This window comes from Phaseolus vulgaris, chromosome 1 (genome assembly GCF_000499845.2).
Source record: "Phaseolus vulgaris cultivar G19833 chromosome 1, P. vulgaris v2.0, whole genome shotgun sequence".
Lineage (NCBI taxonomy): Eukaryota > Viridiplantae > Streptophyta > Magnoliopsida > Fabales > Fabaceae > Phaseolus > Phaseolus vulgaris.
In genome coordinates, this window is record NC_023759.2 from 4,026,768 (window position 1) to 4,043,159 (window position 16,392).

A 16,392-nucleotide genomic window follows, 5' to 3' on the forward strand; every position below is an offset into this window, starting at 1 on the left:
AAATTGGAGTTTGTCCCTTCTGTTTTTTCAACCGTGATTTGCACGAATCTGACTGTAATTTTGTTATATTTACATCCTCCACAAACTTCCTTTTCCGAAAAACAATAATTCTTCTTTTTACCAAATAAATCTAATTCAATTCATTTTCTTTATTTTGTTATCATTCATCCGGACAATTTTTGTGAACGAAAAATCTAACATCATCTTATCTCCTATTTTAGGAATTAATATGAATGTTCCAATATATTTAGACCTTTCAATTTGGTCTAGTTTATGAGGATTATCCATACGGGCAGAGGTTAACAAAAAGAAGCTTACAAAGCCAAAAAAAAAAAAAAAGTCCCCATTAAAAAAAATCATTGAGTCAAACTGCCAATAAAAATTCCATGAGCAAGATTCAATCCATGAATATTTTTTAAAGTAAAAAAATATTATTTAAAAATGAAAACGAAAAAAATTACTAAAAGAATTCTTTTATATAAATGAAAAATATTTATTCAATCCAAATTCAAACCTAGTATAGACAAATGTTGGATTGAACTTAGATCAGGTTAGCACCACGTTAAGTTGGTCAAGATATGTCTAGGTCGGTCAAATAAGGTTAAGTCTAGGTCAGACTAAGACGGAATAGGTCCAAGTCAAGCTGAGTTAGACTTGACCTAAGTTGTGTTGAGTTGGATCGAGTAAGGGTTGAGACAAGTTAGGTCTTAACCAAGTCTATGTCAAGTCAAGTGCAATTTCGGATAGGTTTTGCTTAGGCTAAGATGGACCTGGCTCATGTTGGATCAAGTTGGGTTGAACTTGAGTTGGACAAGTTGGTTTGGACTCATATTTGACAAATCAAGTCAAGCCTAAGTCAGCTCGAGTTGGAAAGAAACTAGGTTTGTGCAAGTTGTTCCAGGTCAATATGGGAATGGTTGGGTCATGCCTAAGTCAAGTAGGTCGATTTGGGGTAAGTCCAAGTCAAATTAAGGGTTGATCAAGTCTATGTCGTTTTGAGTTGAGTCGAGTCCATGTTGGATCAAGTAGAGTTAGGTCATGACCTCATGTTTGACTGAGTTAAGTTGAGCTCATGTCGAGTCAAGTCGAGTAGAGTCCACTTCGGGCAAAGTTGAGTTAGACTCGTATGTTGGGCTAAGTTCATATAGGGCCATGTTACGTCGAACTAAGATAGAAATGAACAAAGTCGGATGCACGTCAGATATAAAGTCAAGTCAAACTCAAGTTGGATTGGATCGGGTCAATTGGACAAGTTAGGTTGACCATATATAACCTTTCACTTAAGTTGCAAATAATTAAAATTAATTAAAGATCAATTTATAATTAATATAAAATATTTAGATATCAATTTTCAATTTAGAATATTTAATGACTCATGTAATTCTAAAAATATTTAGGAGTTTATTGAAATCTTATAGTGGAAAAAACCCACTTTAGTCTAATCCACTTAATGTGGATACGAAGATTGAGACTTTTTAACCCACTTATTTAGTGAACAAATAAAAGCATCTTATTTTTTGAGTGGATTAAAATTGATCCATGTGATAAGTGTCTAATTTCCATAATATTTCATATTAAAATATAGACACTTATGAGTATTAATTGCTAATTTACATATAAAATATTTCTAATTTATGAATTTATACCTTTTACATTTTGTATGATCTTTAATTGAATAAGAGCATTTTATTTCCAAATTTGTTCTTAATTGTAGGTTTCTAGTGAAGAATGGAAATTTGGACTAAAGAAGAATCATATTTGTTGAAAGAAGAAAGTTGGAAGGCCCAAAACACACAAAAGAGAGAAAAAAATCCAACTCAACAATGAGAATGTGTCAGATTAATTGGACTATTTTTATGTTTTTATCATTAAGCCCATGAGCACGACGCAGGAAGTCACCTAACTCTAACAAATTAAGTAAAATAAGGGACTAGAGGCACAACCCTAGTGTGCAGATTAATAGGAAAACACTATTGAGTGAATTATAACCAATTGAGAGAAAGGAAGGTGCTAGAAGTATACGTGGCTAATTCTACCCTTTGGGATTGAGAATAATCTTTCTCAATCTCATGTATTTTGATTAATTGAAAGAGGTTACAAATATTCTCCAGATATTTCAGCATACCTATGTACCAATATACCTCCTTATTAATCGGGGATCAGAATGCATATCAGTCAATAACTGATATCCGGTCCATCATGGCAAGGGCTCATAACCAACACTATAATAAAACCCTCTGCGGAGGTGTAAGGTAGGCTTTAATCAACTTTACAATATATACTCTTTACACAAAGTACTTACTTAGAGTACCTTTTCAGGTCACCCCGACTGGGCATTAACCACTGACCGAACACCAATAACAAAAGGAGGAGACTTGAAGGAAGGAGCAAGGAGACTACTGACAAATTAGCAATTGTACAACCAATTTCAGGTATTATCTAGGTCCCTCTTTGTCCATACAGATACAAAAACAAATGGAAACGAATGGAGTTATTAATGTAGTTATGAAACATGAATGACATAATTTTTAGTTATTACAAGAATGCATACCATGTTACTGGTAAATATGATTTGAATTATATACTGTGTGAGTGGTGTGTCTTAGAGTTCTATATTTTCTTATGTTGTGATTGTATTTAGTATGAGGTATAAGAAAAGTAAAAAGTTTTGAACAGAATTAAGAATATTATTTAATTTCACTTTTTATGTTTACTTTATATGTATTTTGGAAACTTAATGTTACTAAAAGATTTGTTGTAATAATTTTTTTTAATATACTAAATAACTTTTTATAACAATGAAGTTCATTTATCATAAATTTGCATTACAACTTAGACATTAAAATTGATTATCAAAATTTAATGATAATAAAATTTATATATTAAAACATTCATTTATTAAAATTAAGTTATATTAAAATACATTTATATTTAAATATATTTTTAGTTCCCTAAATTTGGTTACTTTATTTTTAATTCCATAAAATTTGAAAATTACTTTTTAATCCTTGTAAATGTTATTAGTGGAATTTATGATATTTTTTAACCACTAAAACCGAAAAAAAAAGTTTCGACCTTAAGAATTTCTTTTTCATCTTTCTTCATCTTCTTGTCATTAAACTATATTATATTATTTTTAAACCGTTAAACGCATTTTTATAAAATAAATATTTTTAATTTAAAAATATATGTACCTAAAAATGATTAATTTTAAAATATTTAGTAATATTCGAAATAAGGAATGAATACAAGCCATGCATAATTTATGTTTGATTTGAATAGGTCTTTCCAAAATCGTTTTCGTGGGGACAAATTTGGTCAAATAATCGGTTTCTATAGTCAAGTCGTTGCAAATCTAATTAACTATATTTTTTTTTATTTATCACAAAATTTCATTATATTCTCAGAGGACAAACTCTAATCTTATCACATACTTCTATGAAATCATAACAAATTATTTCACTTTAATATTTAAGTTGTAAATATGGCATTACAATAACTATTTTAAAAACAATATTTTATATAATTATTTATTTGAAAGCATTATAAAATAACAATTTATTTTATTTAAAAATAATCTTTTACATTAACTAAAAGGAAAATTTACATTATTTATTTTAAAAGTAATCTTTTACATTAACTAAAAGAATAATTATTTTGAATTAAAAATAACAATTATTTATTTGAAAATTGAATATTATCATTAAGGTTTTATTTTTAAAAAATATCTTGAATTATTAAAGAATATGTATATGTAATACTCTTAATAATGTGAAACTTTTAGGACTCCAATCACTATAAGTACAGTTTCTCTCCTTTACATTCAAGTCATCCATCTTAGCTCACCCCTCCATTTGTCTTGCAATCATGACTATATTTCCATCTCAAAAGGCAATCATGTTTTCATGGTTGCTATGCGGAATCATATTCAACACGGGCTTATGCAGCTTCAATATTCACTGCAACCAACAAGACATGCATGCTCTCTTAAACTTCAAACAAGGAATCATAGATCCATCCGGTGTCATTTCTTCATGGTCCACTAAACTAGATTGCTGTCAATGGAAAGGAGTCATGTGTAATAACATCACAAGTAGAGTCACTGGAATCAGTATTCGGTGTTCTACAACTCTTCCATCTTACAGGGACGAAGAAGATAAATCACATTGCCTTACAGGTTCCATTCGCCTATCCTTGTTGTTAGTGGAGTTGGAATTTTTAGATTACTTGGATTTGAGAAACAATGACTTCTTAGCATTACAATTTGATTATGTGCATAATCATAATTCTCATAATCTATCCATACTTACTTCTCCTCGTCAGTGTGTCAACTCTTCAACTCTTGGTCATCTTGATTTATCACTTAACTGGAATCTTGCCATCAGCAACCTTCAGTGGCTTCCCTATATTTCCTCCCTGGAATATCTCAACCTCCGTGATATTGATCTTAGCAAAGAAACTAATTGGCTTCAATTAGTGACTATGCTTCCATCACTTTCATCCCTCAATATGCGTGCTTGTCAACTTAAAGACTTGAGTTTGTCTCTTAACTATGCTAATTTTACTGCACTCGAAGTTCTTTATCTTTCTGCAAATGAATTTGACTCAGAGTTACCTAAGTGGCTATTCAATCTTAGTTCCAATATCTATGATTTAGACCTTAGCTCAAGTTCTTTAATAGGACATCTACCTAAGGCATTGTTAAATCATCGAGATTTGGAAGACTTGGTCTTGGAAGACAATAACTTTGATGGACCCATTCCAGATTGGTTAGGTGAATTCGAACATTTAAAACATCTTATTCTTGGAGTAAACAATTTTTCTGGATCTATTCCCACAAATTTGGGAAATCTATCTTCCTTAATTACCTTGGATATTGCCTCAAATCCATTGACAGGAGTTGTGTCCGAGAGAAATTTTGCTAAATTGTCAAAATTAAAGGAACTGGATATATACTCATATTCATCGTTAATCTTTGATTTTGACTCCCATTGGATTCCACCCTTTCAACTTGAAGAATTAGTTATCGGGTTTTCAAATCCCAACCTTCCTGCGTGGTTATATACTCAACGATCTATTGAAAGGTTAACTATTTGGGAATCATCATTTGAGGCTCCAAACAAATTCTGGAATTTTGTATCAAGGATGACTAAAGTCCAATTACAAGGTAATTTGATAGACGGGAACATATCAAACGTGTTGTTGAACTCTACAATCATTGATCTCTCATCGAATGGTTTGAAAGGTTCCTTGCCTCAATTATCACCAAACGTTGTCTTTGTCAACTTATCAAATAATTCATTATCAGGAGACGTGTCTCCCCTATTATGTGATAATAAGATGTTGAATGGGAAAAACAGTCTGTTGTTCTTGGACATATCATTGAATAATCTATCTGGAGGGCTTACGAATTGTTGGAAGAATTGGAAATCTTTGGTTGCTATTCACTTGGGAAGCAATAATCTATCAGGTAAGATACCCTCATCAATGGGCTTTCTATCTAACCTCACCTCACTCCATTTGCATGAGAATAAGCTAAATGGAGAGATTCCTCCCTCATTGCAAAATTGTCGCTCTCTACTGGTCTTTAATGTTCGCAATAACCACTTATCAGGAAACATACCAGATTGGATATCTCACAGGGTAATGGCTCTCCAATTAAGGTCCAATCATTTTAGTGGTAAAATCCCTCCACAAATATGCCAAATGTCTTCCCTCATTATATTGGATATTGCACATAACACAATCTCTGGTCATATACCCAATTGTCTTCCTAATATCAAAACCCTACTTTTCAACAATGTTTCTAAAAACAAACTTTCTTTTTCCTTTCCTACATCTCGTAATGCTTACATCTATGAAAGTGACAATCTTGAATTGGTTACTAAAGGTCGAGTATCAAAATATGACCGAAACCTACACTTTATGACCCTAATTGATATGTCAAGTAACAATTTGTCTGGAACAATACCTCCACAAATGTTTAGTCTTATGGGATTGTCTTCCTTGAACTTATCCAACAATAATTTATCAGGAAAAATACTAAATGAGATAGGAAATATGAAAAACTTAGAGTCTCTTGATTTTTCAAAAAACCAACTTGGGGGTGAAATTCCTCAGAGCTTATCCAGTTTGTCCTTTTTGGCTTACTTGAATATTTCATTCAACAATTTGAGAGGCAAAATACCATCAGGCACACAACTTCAAGGATTCACTGCTTTTAGTTATATGGGCAACAGTGATCTTTGTGGACCCCCACTTACCAAAATGTGCTTTCAGGATGATAAACATAAAGACACAAAGCTTGTTGGGGAAGATGGAAATCAATATGAATTTTGGCCATGGTTTTACATCGGAATAGAATATGGATTTGTAACGGGCTTTTTGGGAGTTTGTTGTGCCGTTTTCTTCAACACAAAACTAAGACATGCTTACTTCAAGTTTCTTAATGACTTGAGAGATCGACTTCGTGTCTTGGTGGTTGTCAACATGAATCCCTTCCGTTAAGCTCAAACAAGTTGCATACAAATACTGGTAAGTGAAAACCTTTTGTTAAAATATCACTTTAGTTTATCTTTCCCTACTCTTTCTTTCATAATTACAAAAATATACTTTAATTCTTTAACTTTTATCTTTTAATTCTTTATGTATGGTTTGAATTACACTAATATTTATATTCCATTTATTTAAAACATATATAAATATAAATAAATTGATTGTAGTACATAAATGAGTTTTCTCAACTTATACATATGTCATACTTGTGCCTTAACTTAAGTGACTTTTTTAAAAGCATATATAAATATAGATTTTATTATTCTTGTAACTTATCAAAGTATAGTGACAAAGTACATCAATTTGCTTTAATTCGTCTAGTTTTACTTTTTATTTATTAAAATTGAGTCTGGATAAAATGGACATTAAAATTGGGACAAACTGATTGACTACAAATCTTAGACTGTCTTAATAATATTTATATTTTAACAATGTTTTCTTTTTTTAAGTAGATCCAACAAATTCTTACATCGTAAAGTGAAAAATATCAAATATAAGGATGTTTTATGAGTTTGATGAGAAGCAATTAAAAAAAAAGTGAAAATACTTTATAATTAATTGATGTTTTGTGATGTATTAAAAATATTAAGTTGCAAAATTATATGATAATGAACATTTTCCATTAATTTATTTATTCTAATAAAAAAACTTTTGTTATCTTATATCTTAGGCATTTTCCATTCTTCAAAAGGGAATCAAACGTAGAAGAAGAGAACGTGATGGTGTAATTCGTATGATAAAACTGCAAACAATGCCAACAGTGATGAACTTAATATTTGATTAGTAATAATTGGTGTATTTTGTTTTTTCTTTTTAAGTTGTGTCATGATTTTGAATTTTAACTTTTCTTTTTCATTTATTATGTATTATGCAAAGAGTGTTGATCTTTATAGCATTTAAGTTGTATCTTTTATATAGCTAGATCATTTCACGTTAACTTTACACTAAATATTCGTAGCATTAGTTAGTAGTGATTTTTAAAATGTTCGTAGAAAGTAATGTGATAGTATTATGGTTAGGGTTAGATTCTCTTTAGAAACATTAGTTAATAAGTTAGTTTCTATTTTATAAGTTAAGTAAAGTTCTAAGCTTATAAATTGGTTTATTGAATGTTATTTGATAAAGTAAATGAATAACTAATTAAGTTGGTACATGTAAAATTATATAAAATAACACAACTATAATTAAGTTTTATTATATTAATGAAATTTGTATTCTTTTGACAAAAATATATTTTTATATATAATTATAATCATAATTTTTAAAATAATTATTTTTATTGAACGTTTTAGTACCTCTATTTATTTATTTTTAAAGTTTTATAGGCCTTTTCTATTTGGATAAGTCATCTTATTTAAATGGGTTAATGTAATTAATATTAATCAAATTTATTTATTTTTATTTCTTAATTAATTTGAACTACTGTTACATTGAATTTATCTTTTGCAATTTTAATTTTGATGTAGTACTATATAATAAAATATTATTTACTTCAAAATGTTAAGTTTTTTTTTAATTGAACTACATAAAAAATTAAAAAATAAACCAATAAATACTAAAAATAATTTAATAATTAATTGTTTTTATAAAATTGAAATGACTAGTAAAAAGAAATTAAGGATCTCTTCTACTTTAAATTAAGAATTAAAAACTAAAAGATAAAATAATAAACCTTAGTCATTAATTAAAATTTGACAATCTATAATGCATACTCATATATCCTAAATCATAATTTATTGTAATACCCATCATGATAAAAAAAAAATCATCTATGACTAAGATTATTTAATGAATTTACACTTATTTTTAGATGAACTAATTCATCCACCTTTTATCAAAACATTAAAACAATTTATTCTCTACTTCACAAGCATGACTTTAAATATGATATGATATTTCTGGTTTTAAATTATAACAAAATATTTCTCATTTCATTGCCATAACATGTCTATAAACATAATATAATATTCTAATGTTTGCAATGCTAAATTTGTTTTTTTAAGTAGATAAGAAGCATGACTTTATTGATTTTTATGATTCACGCAAGTTAGAGTATAAGAGAGTGTTGACGATTATATTTAATATTATATATAAATCATAAAGTAAGTAGAGAAATATTGTAAATTATATAATACTATTTACTCTTTGAGTGAATCTTATTAAGAAAATCATAATTTTTTAAAAAAAAAATATTGAGTAGAAGATAATGTAAAAAATTATATTTTTAATATATTTTTTTATTTGTATTGATTTCTTTCTTTTAAAAAAAAACTGTTGATGATGGTGTATGTAAAATAATTAGGTGGCAAATAGTAAAACTGTTGAACTAGCTAAATAGTCGAAGGCTTTTTTCTAAAAATAGTAACAAATAATAACTGGCAGGTTATGAATAAAAGACTGGTGCAAATAGTGGAAATACTGGCCCAGCTTAATAGGCCTACGCATTTTAGAAAATGGTGATGCGGATATAAAAGGCGCAAGTGCAAATAGTGAAAACCCTTGTCCAGACAAATGGGCCTAGACTTTCAAGAGGGCCACTGCTTCCTGCACCCAATAATTTTAGACCAAAACCCAGTGAAATTTTAAATGAGGCTATTTTAATTCTTATCCACTTATAGGATAGGTTCCACGTCCACATCTTACTAGCATAAGTGACATAAGTGACATTGATTTAATGTTATCGGAATCTCTCTCTTTTTTCATATTTCCTTTTACACCAATTATGTCCTTATTTAACCTCCACACACAAATATTTGTATTTGAAAGAGCTCGTTTTTAAATTACTGTAAATAATTTATCTGCTTCACTTGCTCACTTTTTCTTTTTCTTTTGTTGTGAAAAATATTGTGACCCGATTTAACACATGAATGCGTATCCTTGTTTATTTATTTATTTGATTTAACACATAAAAATAATCTTTTACATGAACCGAAAGCAAAATTTACATTATTTATTTAAAAAATAATCTTTTACATTAACTAAAAGCATCATTATTTTGAATTAAAAATAACAATTATTTATTTGAAAATTCAATATTATCATTATGGTTTTACTTTTAAAAAGTATCTTGAATTATTAAAGAATATGTATACGTAATACTCTTAATAATATGAAACTTTTAGGACTCCAATCACTATAAGTATAGTTTCTCTCCTTTACTTTGAAATCATCCATTCTAGCTTACCCCTCCATTTGTCTTGCAATCATGACTACACTTCCATCTCAAAAGGCAATCATTGTTTCGTGGTTGCTATGCGGAATCATATTCAACACTCGCTTATGCAGCTTCAGTATTCACTGCAACCAAAAGGACATGCATGCTCTCTTAAACTTCAAACAAGGAATCATAGATCCATCAGGTGTCCTTTCTTCATGGTCCACTAAACTAGATTGCTGTCAATGGAAAGGAGTCATGTGTAATAACATCACCAGTAGAGTCACTGGAATCAGTATTCGGTGTGCTACAACTCTTTCATCTTACAGGGACGAAGAAGATAAATCATATTGCCTTACAGGTTCCATTCACCTATCCTTGTTATTAGTGGAGTTGCAATTTCTAGATTACTTGGATTTGAGAAACAATGACTTCTTAGCATTACAATTTGATTATGTGCATAATCATAATTCTCATAATCTATCCATAGTTCCTTCTCCTCGTCAGTGTGTCAACTCTTCAACTCTTGGTCATCTTGATTTATCACTTAACAGGAATCTTGCCATCAGCAACCTTCAATGGCTTCCCTATATTTCCTCCTTGGAATATCTCAACCTCCGTGATATTGATCTTAGCAAAGAAACTAATTGGCTTCAACTAGTGACTATGCTTCCATCACTTTCATTCCTCAAAATGCGTGCTTGTCAACTTAAAGACTTGAGTTTGTCTCTTAACTATGCTAATTTTACTGCACTCAAAGTTCTTGATCTTTCTGCGAATGAATTTGACTCAGAGTTACCTAAGTGGCTATTCAATCTTAGTTCCAATATCTATGATTTAGACCTTAGCTCAAGTTCTTTAATAGGACATCTACCTAAGGCATTGTTAAATCTCCGAGAACTAGAAATTTTGGACTTGGAAGACAATAACTTTGATGGACCCCTTCCAGATTGGTTAGGTGAATTTGAACATTTAAAATATCTTATTCTAGGAGTAAACAAATTTTCTGGATCTATTCCCACAAATTTGGGAAATCTATCTTCCTTAATTACCTTGGCTATTGCCTCAAATCCATTGACAGGAGTTGTGTCTCAAAGAAATTTTGCCAAATTGTCAAAATTAAAGGAACTGCTTATATACTCATATTCCAGGTTAATCTTTGATTTTGACTCCCATTGGATTCCACCCTTTCAACTTGAAGAATTAGCTTTCGGGTTTTCAAATCCCAACCTTCCTGCGTGGTTATATACTCAACGATCTATTGAAAGGTTAACTATTTGGGAATCATCATTTGAGGCTCCAAACAAATTCTGGAATTTTGTATCAAGGATGACTAAAGTCCAATTACAAGGTAATTTGATAGACGGGAACATATCAAACGTGTTGTTGAACTCTACAATCATTGATCTCTCATCGAATGGTTTGAAAGGTTCCTTGCCTCAATTATCACCAAACGTTGTCTTTGTCAACTTATCAAATAATTCATTATCAGGAGACGTGTCTCCCCTATTATGTGATAATAAGATGTTGAATGGGAAAAACAGTCTGTTGTTCTTGGACATATCATTGAATAATCTATCTGGAGGGCTTACGAATTGTTGGAAGAATTGGAAATCTTTGGTTGCTATTCACTTGGGAAGCAATAATCTATCAGGTAAGATACCCTCATCAATGGGCTTTCTATCTAACCTCACCTCACTCCATTTGCATGAGAATAAGCTAAATGGAGAGATTCCTCCCTCATTGCAAAATTGTCGCTCTCTACTGGTCTTTAATGTTCGCAATAACCACTTATCAGGAAACATACCAGATTGGATATCTCACAGGGTAATGGCTCTCCAATTAAGGTCCAATCATTTTAGTGGTAAAATCCCTCCACAAATATGCCAAATGTCTTCCCTCATTATATTGGATATTGCACATAACACAATCTCTGGTCATATACCCAATTATCTTCCTAATATCAAAACCCTACTTTTCAATAATGTTTCAATAAACAAACTTTCTTTTTCCTTTCCTTCATCTGGTACACGTTACTATTTCAATGACGACAATCTTGAATTGGTTACAAAAGGTCAAGTATTAGAATATGAAAAAAACCTACACTTTATGACCTTAATTGATATGTCAAATAACAATTTGTCCGGAACAATACCTCCACAAATGTTTAGTCTAACTGGATTATCTTCCTTGAACTTATCCAACAATAAGTTATCAGGAAAAGTACTAAATGAGATAGGAAACATGAAAAACTTAGAGTCTCTTGATTTTTCAAGAAACCAACTTGAAGGTGAAATTCCTCAGAGCTTGTCTAGTTTGTCCTTTTTGGGTTACTTGAATCTGTCATTCAACAATTTTAGAGGCAAAATACCATCAGTGACACAACTTCAAGGGTTCACTACACTTAGTTACATGGGAAATCGTGATCTTTGTGGACCCCCACTTACCAAAATGTGCTTTCAACATGATAAACACAAAGACACAAAGCTTTTTGGGGAAGATGGAAATCAATCCGAATTTTGGCCATGGTTTTACATCGGAATAGAATCTGGATTTGTGACGGGCTTTTTGGGAGTTTGTTGTGCCATATTCTTGAACAGAAAACTAAGACATGCTTACTTCAAGTTTCTTTATGACTTGAGAGATCGATTTCATGTCATGGTGGTTGGCAGCATGAATTCCTTCCGTTAAGTTCAAACAAGTTACATACCAATATTGGTAAGTGAAAACCTTTTGTTAAAAAAATCATTTTAGTTTGTCTTTACATACTATTTCTTTCATAATTACTAAAATTTACTTTAATTATTTAACTTTTATCTTTTAATTTTTTTAATCTTTATGTATTGTTTGAATTACACTAATATTTATCTTCCACTTATTTAAAAACATATATAAATATAAATGAATTGAGTGTAGTACAGTTTTCTCAACTTATACATATGTGATATTTGTGTCTTAATTGAATTTTTGAAAAACATATATAAATATAAATTTTATTATTCTTGTAACTTATCAAAGCATAATAACAAAGTACATCAATATGCTTTAATTCGTCTAGTTTTACTTTTTATTTATCAAAATTGAGTCATGATAAAATGGACACTAGAATTAGGATAATTTGATTGACTACAAATCTGAGACCGTCTTAATAATATTTATATTTTAACAATATTTTTCTTTTTTTAAGTAGAACCTACAAATTCTTACATCTTAAAATGTGAAAAATATCAAATATAAGGATGTTTTATGAGTTTGATGAGAACCAATTATAAAAAAAAGTGAAAATACTTTAGAATTAATTGATGTTTTGTGATGTATTAAAATTTTTAAGTTGCAAAATTATATGATAATGAACATTTCCCTTTAATTTATTTATTCTAATAAAAATGCTTTTGTTATCTTATATCTTAGGCATTTCTCATTCTTTAAAAGGAAATAATCAAACATAGAAGAAGAAGACGTGATGGTGTAATTCGTGTGATAAAACTGCAAGCAATGTCAGCAGTGATGAACTTAATATTTTATTATTAATAGTTGGTTTATTTCGTTTTTTCTTTTTAAGTTGTGGTCATGGTTTCTTTTTATCTTTTCTTTTTCATTTATTCTGTATTATGCAAAGAGTGTTTATCTTTGTAGCATTTAATAAGTGAGAAGAGTAAAAGTTGTATCTTTTATATAGCAAAAGTTTATCATTCCACATTAACTTTGCACTAAATATTGTGGGCAATTTCAATAATTTTTCAAAAAAAAAAATAATATAGATCATCATCCACGAAATATATTATTTGATCAAACAACGGGTACTTGACGTTTTTGTATGAAAATGAATGGTGAAGCATCATGGCAACAAAGACTTGTTTACTCATTTCATGATTTTTTATTCTTTTATTAATTGGAAATTTTGTCATTCTATTATTATGTAGTAAAATAGTTTTTCTTTTTAGTTAGTAGTGATTTTTAAAATGTTCGTAGAAAGTAATGTTATAGTATTAGGGTTGGGGTTAGATTCTCTTTAGAAAAAGTAGTTAATAAGTTAGCTTGTTCTTGATAAGTTAAGTAAAGTTCTAAATTATACGTTCTAAGCTTATAAATTGGTTTATTTGAAGGGTATTTGATAAAGTAAATGAATAACTAATTTAGTTGGTACATGTAAAATTATATAAAATAACACAACTATAATTAAGTTTTATTATATTAATGAAATTTGTATTCTTTTGACAAAAATATATTACTGTATAATTATAATCATAATTTTAAAATAATTATTTTATTGAACGTTTTAGTACCTCTATTTATTTATTTTAAAAGTTGTATAGGCTTTTCTATTTTGAGAAGTCATCGTATTTAAAGGAGTTAATGTAATTAGTATTAATCAAATTTATTATTTTATTTCTTAATTGATTTGAACTACTGTTACATGAATTTATCTTTTGCAATTTTAATTTTCAAATAGTATTATATAATAAAATATTATTTATTTTAACTTAAAATGTTAAGTTTTTTTTAATTAAACTACATAAAAACAATTTATTCATTAAGTTCAAAACAATTTATTCATTGATTTGCCTCACAAAAAATCCTAGAGGAAAAAGTTATGGAGGAGAAAAAACCTCCATGGGAGAAAACCGGTTATAGTAAAATCAAGACACTAACGACACTCCAAGTTCTCATTCGCATAAACCTCATTTTATACGATGTTATCAACATAAGCTTCAACATTCAGCTTCAATATACATTATAATAAAATCATTAAATAAAAATCAATTTTATAAAAAAAATAATTAGTTATTATATTGACTAAATTAGATATTATTTTATAGACTTAAAAAAATTATTGATATCTAAATCAATTTTTATTATTGATAAATAGTTTCTAATATAGTATCTCATTAGCTACCAAGGTTTTAGATACCAACTTTAGAATCTAAATAATTAGTAGCTAAATCTTTAATATTTAATTAGATACCAATTTTAAAACTATTTATCAATAATAAAAACTAATTTAGATACTAATAATTTTTTTAGTCTCTAAATTATTATATAAATCTGTATATAATAATCGGTATCCAAATAGTAGTGGTAGAAGAAATCTAGGTACACAAACACGAAGATATAGAAAAGGGAGACTTGACGGTAGACTTCACATTATTAATATTAAGGAAGAGAGTTTACAAATAATTTTTGAATGAATGTTTTCCTTTTTAATAAATCAGCCTTCCTACACAACCTAATCAATTTGACTAAGGTTAACAAAATTTTCTAATAAATTTAGATGATTTAGCCAATAATAAATTCTTGAGTGTGAGGATGAGATTTCATGGTTTGGGGTGTCACATAGTATAGCTACACATTCTCCTTATAGACTTGTTAGACAGTCTTCATGCCTATTTATTATGTTCATTTTTTCTTTCTGCTTTCAAGTGACTTTTCTTAGAATAATATAGTTTCTTTCTCTTCCATCTTTTCTATTTCTCCCTTTTTCCTTTTTCTTATTCTCTCAGCTTTTGTCGAATGATATGAGTGTGATGATGGTGTCTCTTAGCTTTAACTACCAGATCAGACAAGTTCTTTTGTTATATTATAATTTTTATTATACTTATTATTATTATAATAATATTATTAATATTATAAATACTATAAATATTATTATTACTAATAATATTATTAATATTAATATCAATATTATCATTAATATCTATATTATTATTATTATAATTATTAAAAATATCCTGTATGGAATACTTTATATATGGATACAATCCGTATGTAATTATTCCCGCTTCATACGCTTCATGCAACACCTAATTTTATTTTTAGATTTTTGATAGGCTGCAACACATATGGTCCAATTAGAAAAAAAGGTGTTATAATTCTAATTGGATTTAGATGGAGACAATCAATATGAAATATTATTATTGATGCTAATATTTATATATTTTTTTTAATTTTTTAATTTTTTTTATAATTTTAATATTATAAATTTTTCTTTAATTAAATTAAAAAAGTAATTAAACTCAAATTACTTTTCTAATTTAATTCTAACAACGTAATAAATCTTGAAATTATTTCAATTCTCTATAACCTTCTTTTATATTTTAATTTTTAATTATTTTTATTTAGTTTGTTCATGGCTTCTAATTCCCATCAAGAACTATACGAATCCAAATCCGTATATAAAAATCCGTATGTAACACTCACTTTACATATTTATCTGGATCCGTATGTAAAAATCGGTATGTAACACTTACTTTACATACGGATCTGAATCCGTATGTAAAAATCTATATATAATGCTCACTTTACATATGAATCTGGATCTGTACATAAAAATCCGTATGTAACGCTCACTTTACATACGAATTTGGATTCGTATGTAAAAAATTGTATGTAATGCTCACTTTACATACAAATCTGAATCTGTATGTAAAAATCTGTATGTAACACGTACTTTACATACAAATCTAAATCCGTATGTAAAACTTCGTATGTAATGCTCACTTTACATACGGATCCAGATCTGTATGTAAAAATTTGTATCTAACGTTTATTTTACATACAAATCCAAATCCGTATGTAATGCTCACACACACATTAATGGAATAGTACCTTAATACAAATTTTAAATTAGTAAAAATAATACGAGGAGAAATTTTATTAATTAATGCAGATATAAAATAATTTGA

General features: G+C 28.6%; 2 protein-coding genes and 1 long non-coding RNA gene across 3 annotated transcripts; all 3 read left to right on the forward strand.

The window, feature by feature from the left end:
* The first annotated feature begins 3,782 nt into the window (after positions 1 to 3,782).
* LOC137816686 (uncharacterized) lies at positions 3,783 to 7,660 on the forward strand. Its single transcript, XR_011081847.1, has 2 exons — positions 3,783 to 4,177; positions 7,226 to 7,660. It is a non-coding gene; the product is annotated as an uncharacterized lncRNA (long non-coding RNA).
* On the forward strand, positions 4,184 to 6,507 carry LOC137816274 (receptor-like protein EIX2). Its single transcript, XM_068619351.1, has one exon. It carries the CDS (start codon positions 4,483 to 4,485, stop codon positions 6,505 to 6,507), a length of 2,025 nt encoding a protein of 674 aa, XP_068475452.1. The 5' UTR covers positions 4,184 to 4,482.
* A 2,018-nt stretch (positions 7,661 to 9,678) lies between the features above and the next one.
* On the forward strand, positions 9,679 to 13,424 carry LOC137816687 (receptor-like protein EIX2). Its single transcript, XM_068619940.1, has 2 exons — positions 9,679 to 12,427; positions 13,121 to 13,424. The coding sequence occupies exon 1, from the start codon at positions 9,761 to 9,763 to the stop codon at positions 12,398 to 12,400; it is 2,640 nt and encodes an 879-aa protein (XP_068476041.1). The 5' UTR covers positions 9,679 to 9,760; the 3' UTR covers positions 12,401 to 12,427; positions 13,121 to 13,424.
* The last annotated feature ends 2,968 nt before the right edge of the window (positions 13,425 to 16,392 follow it).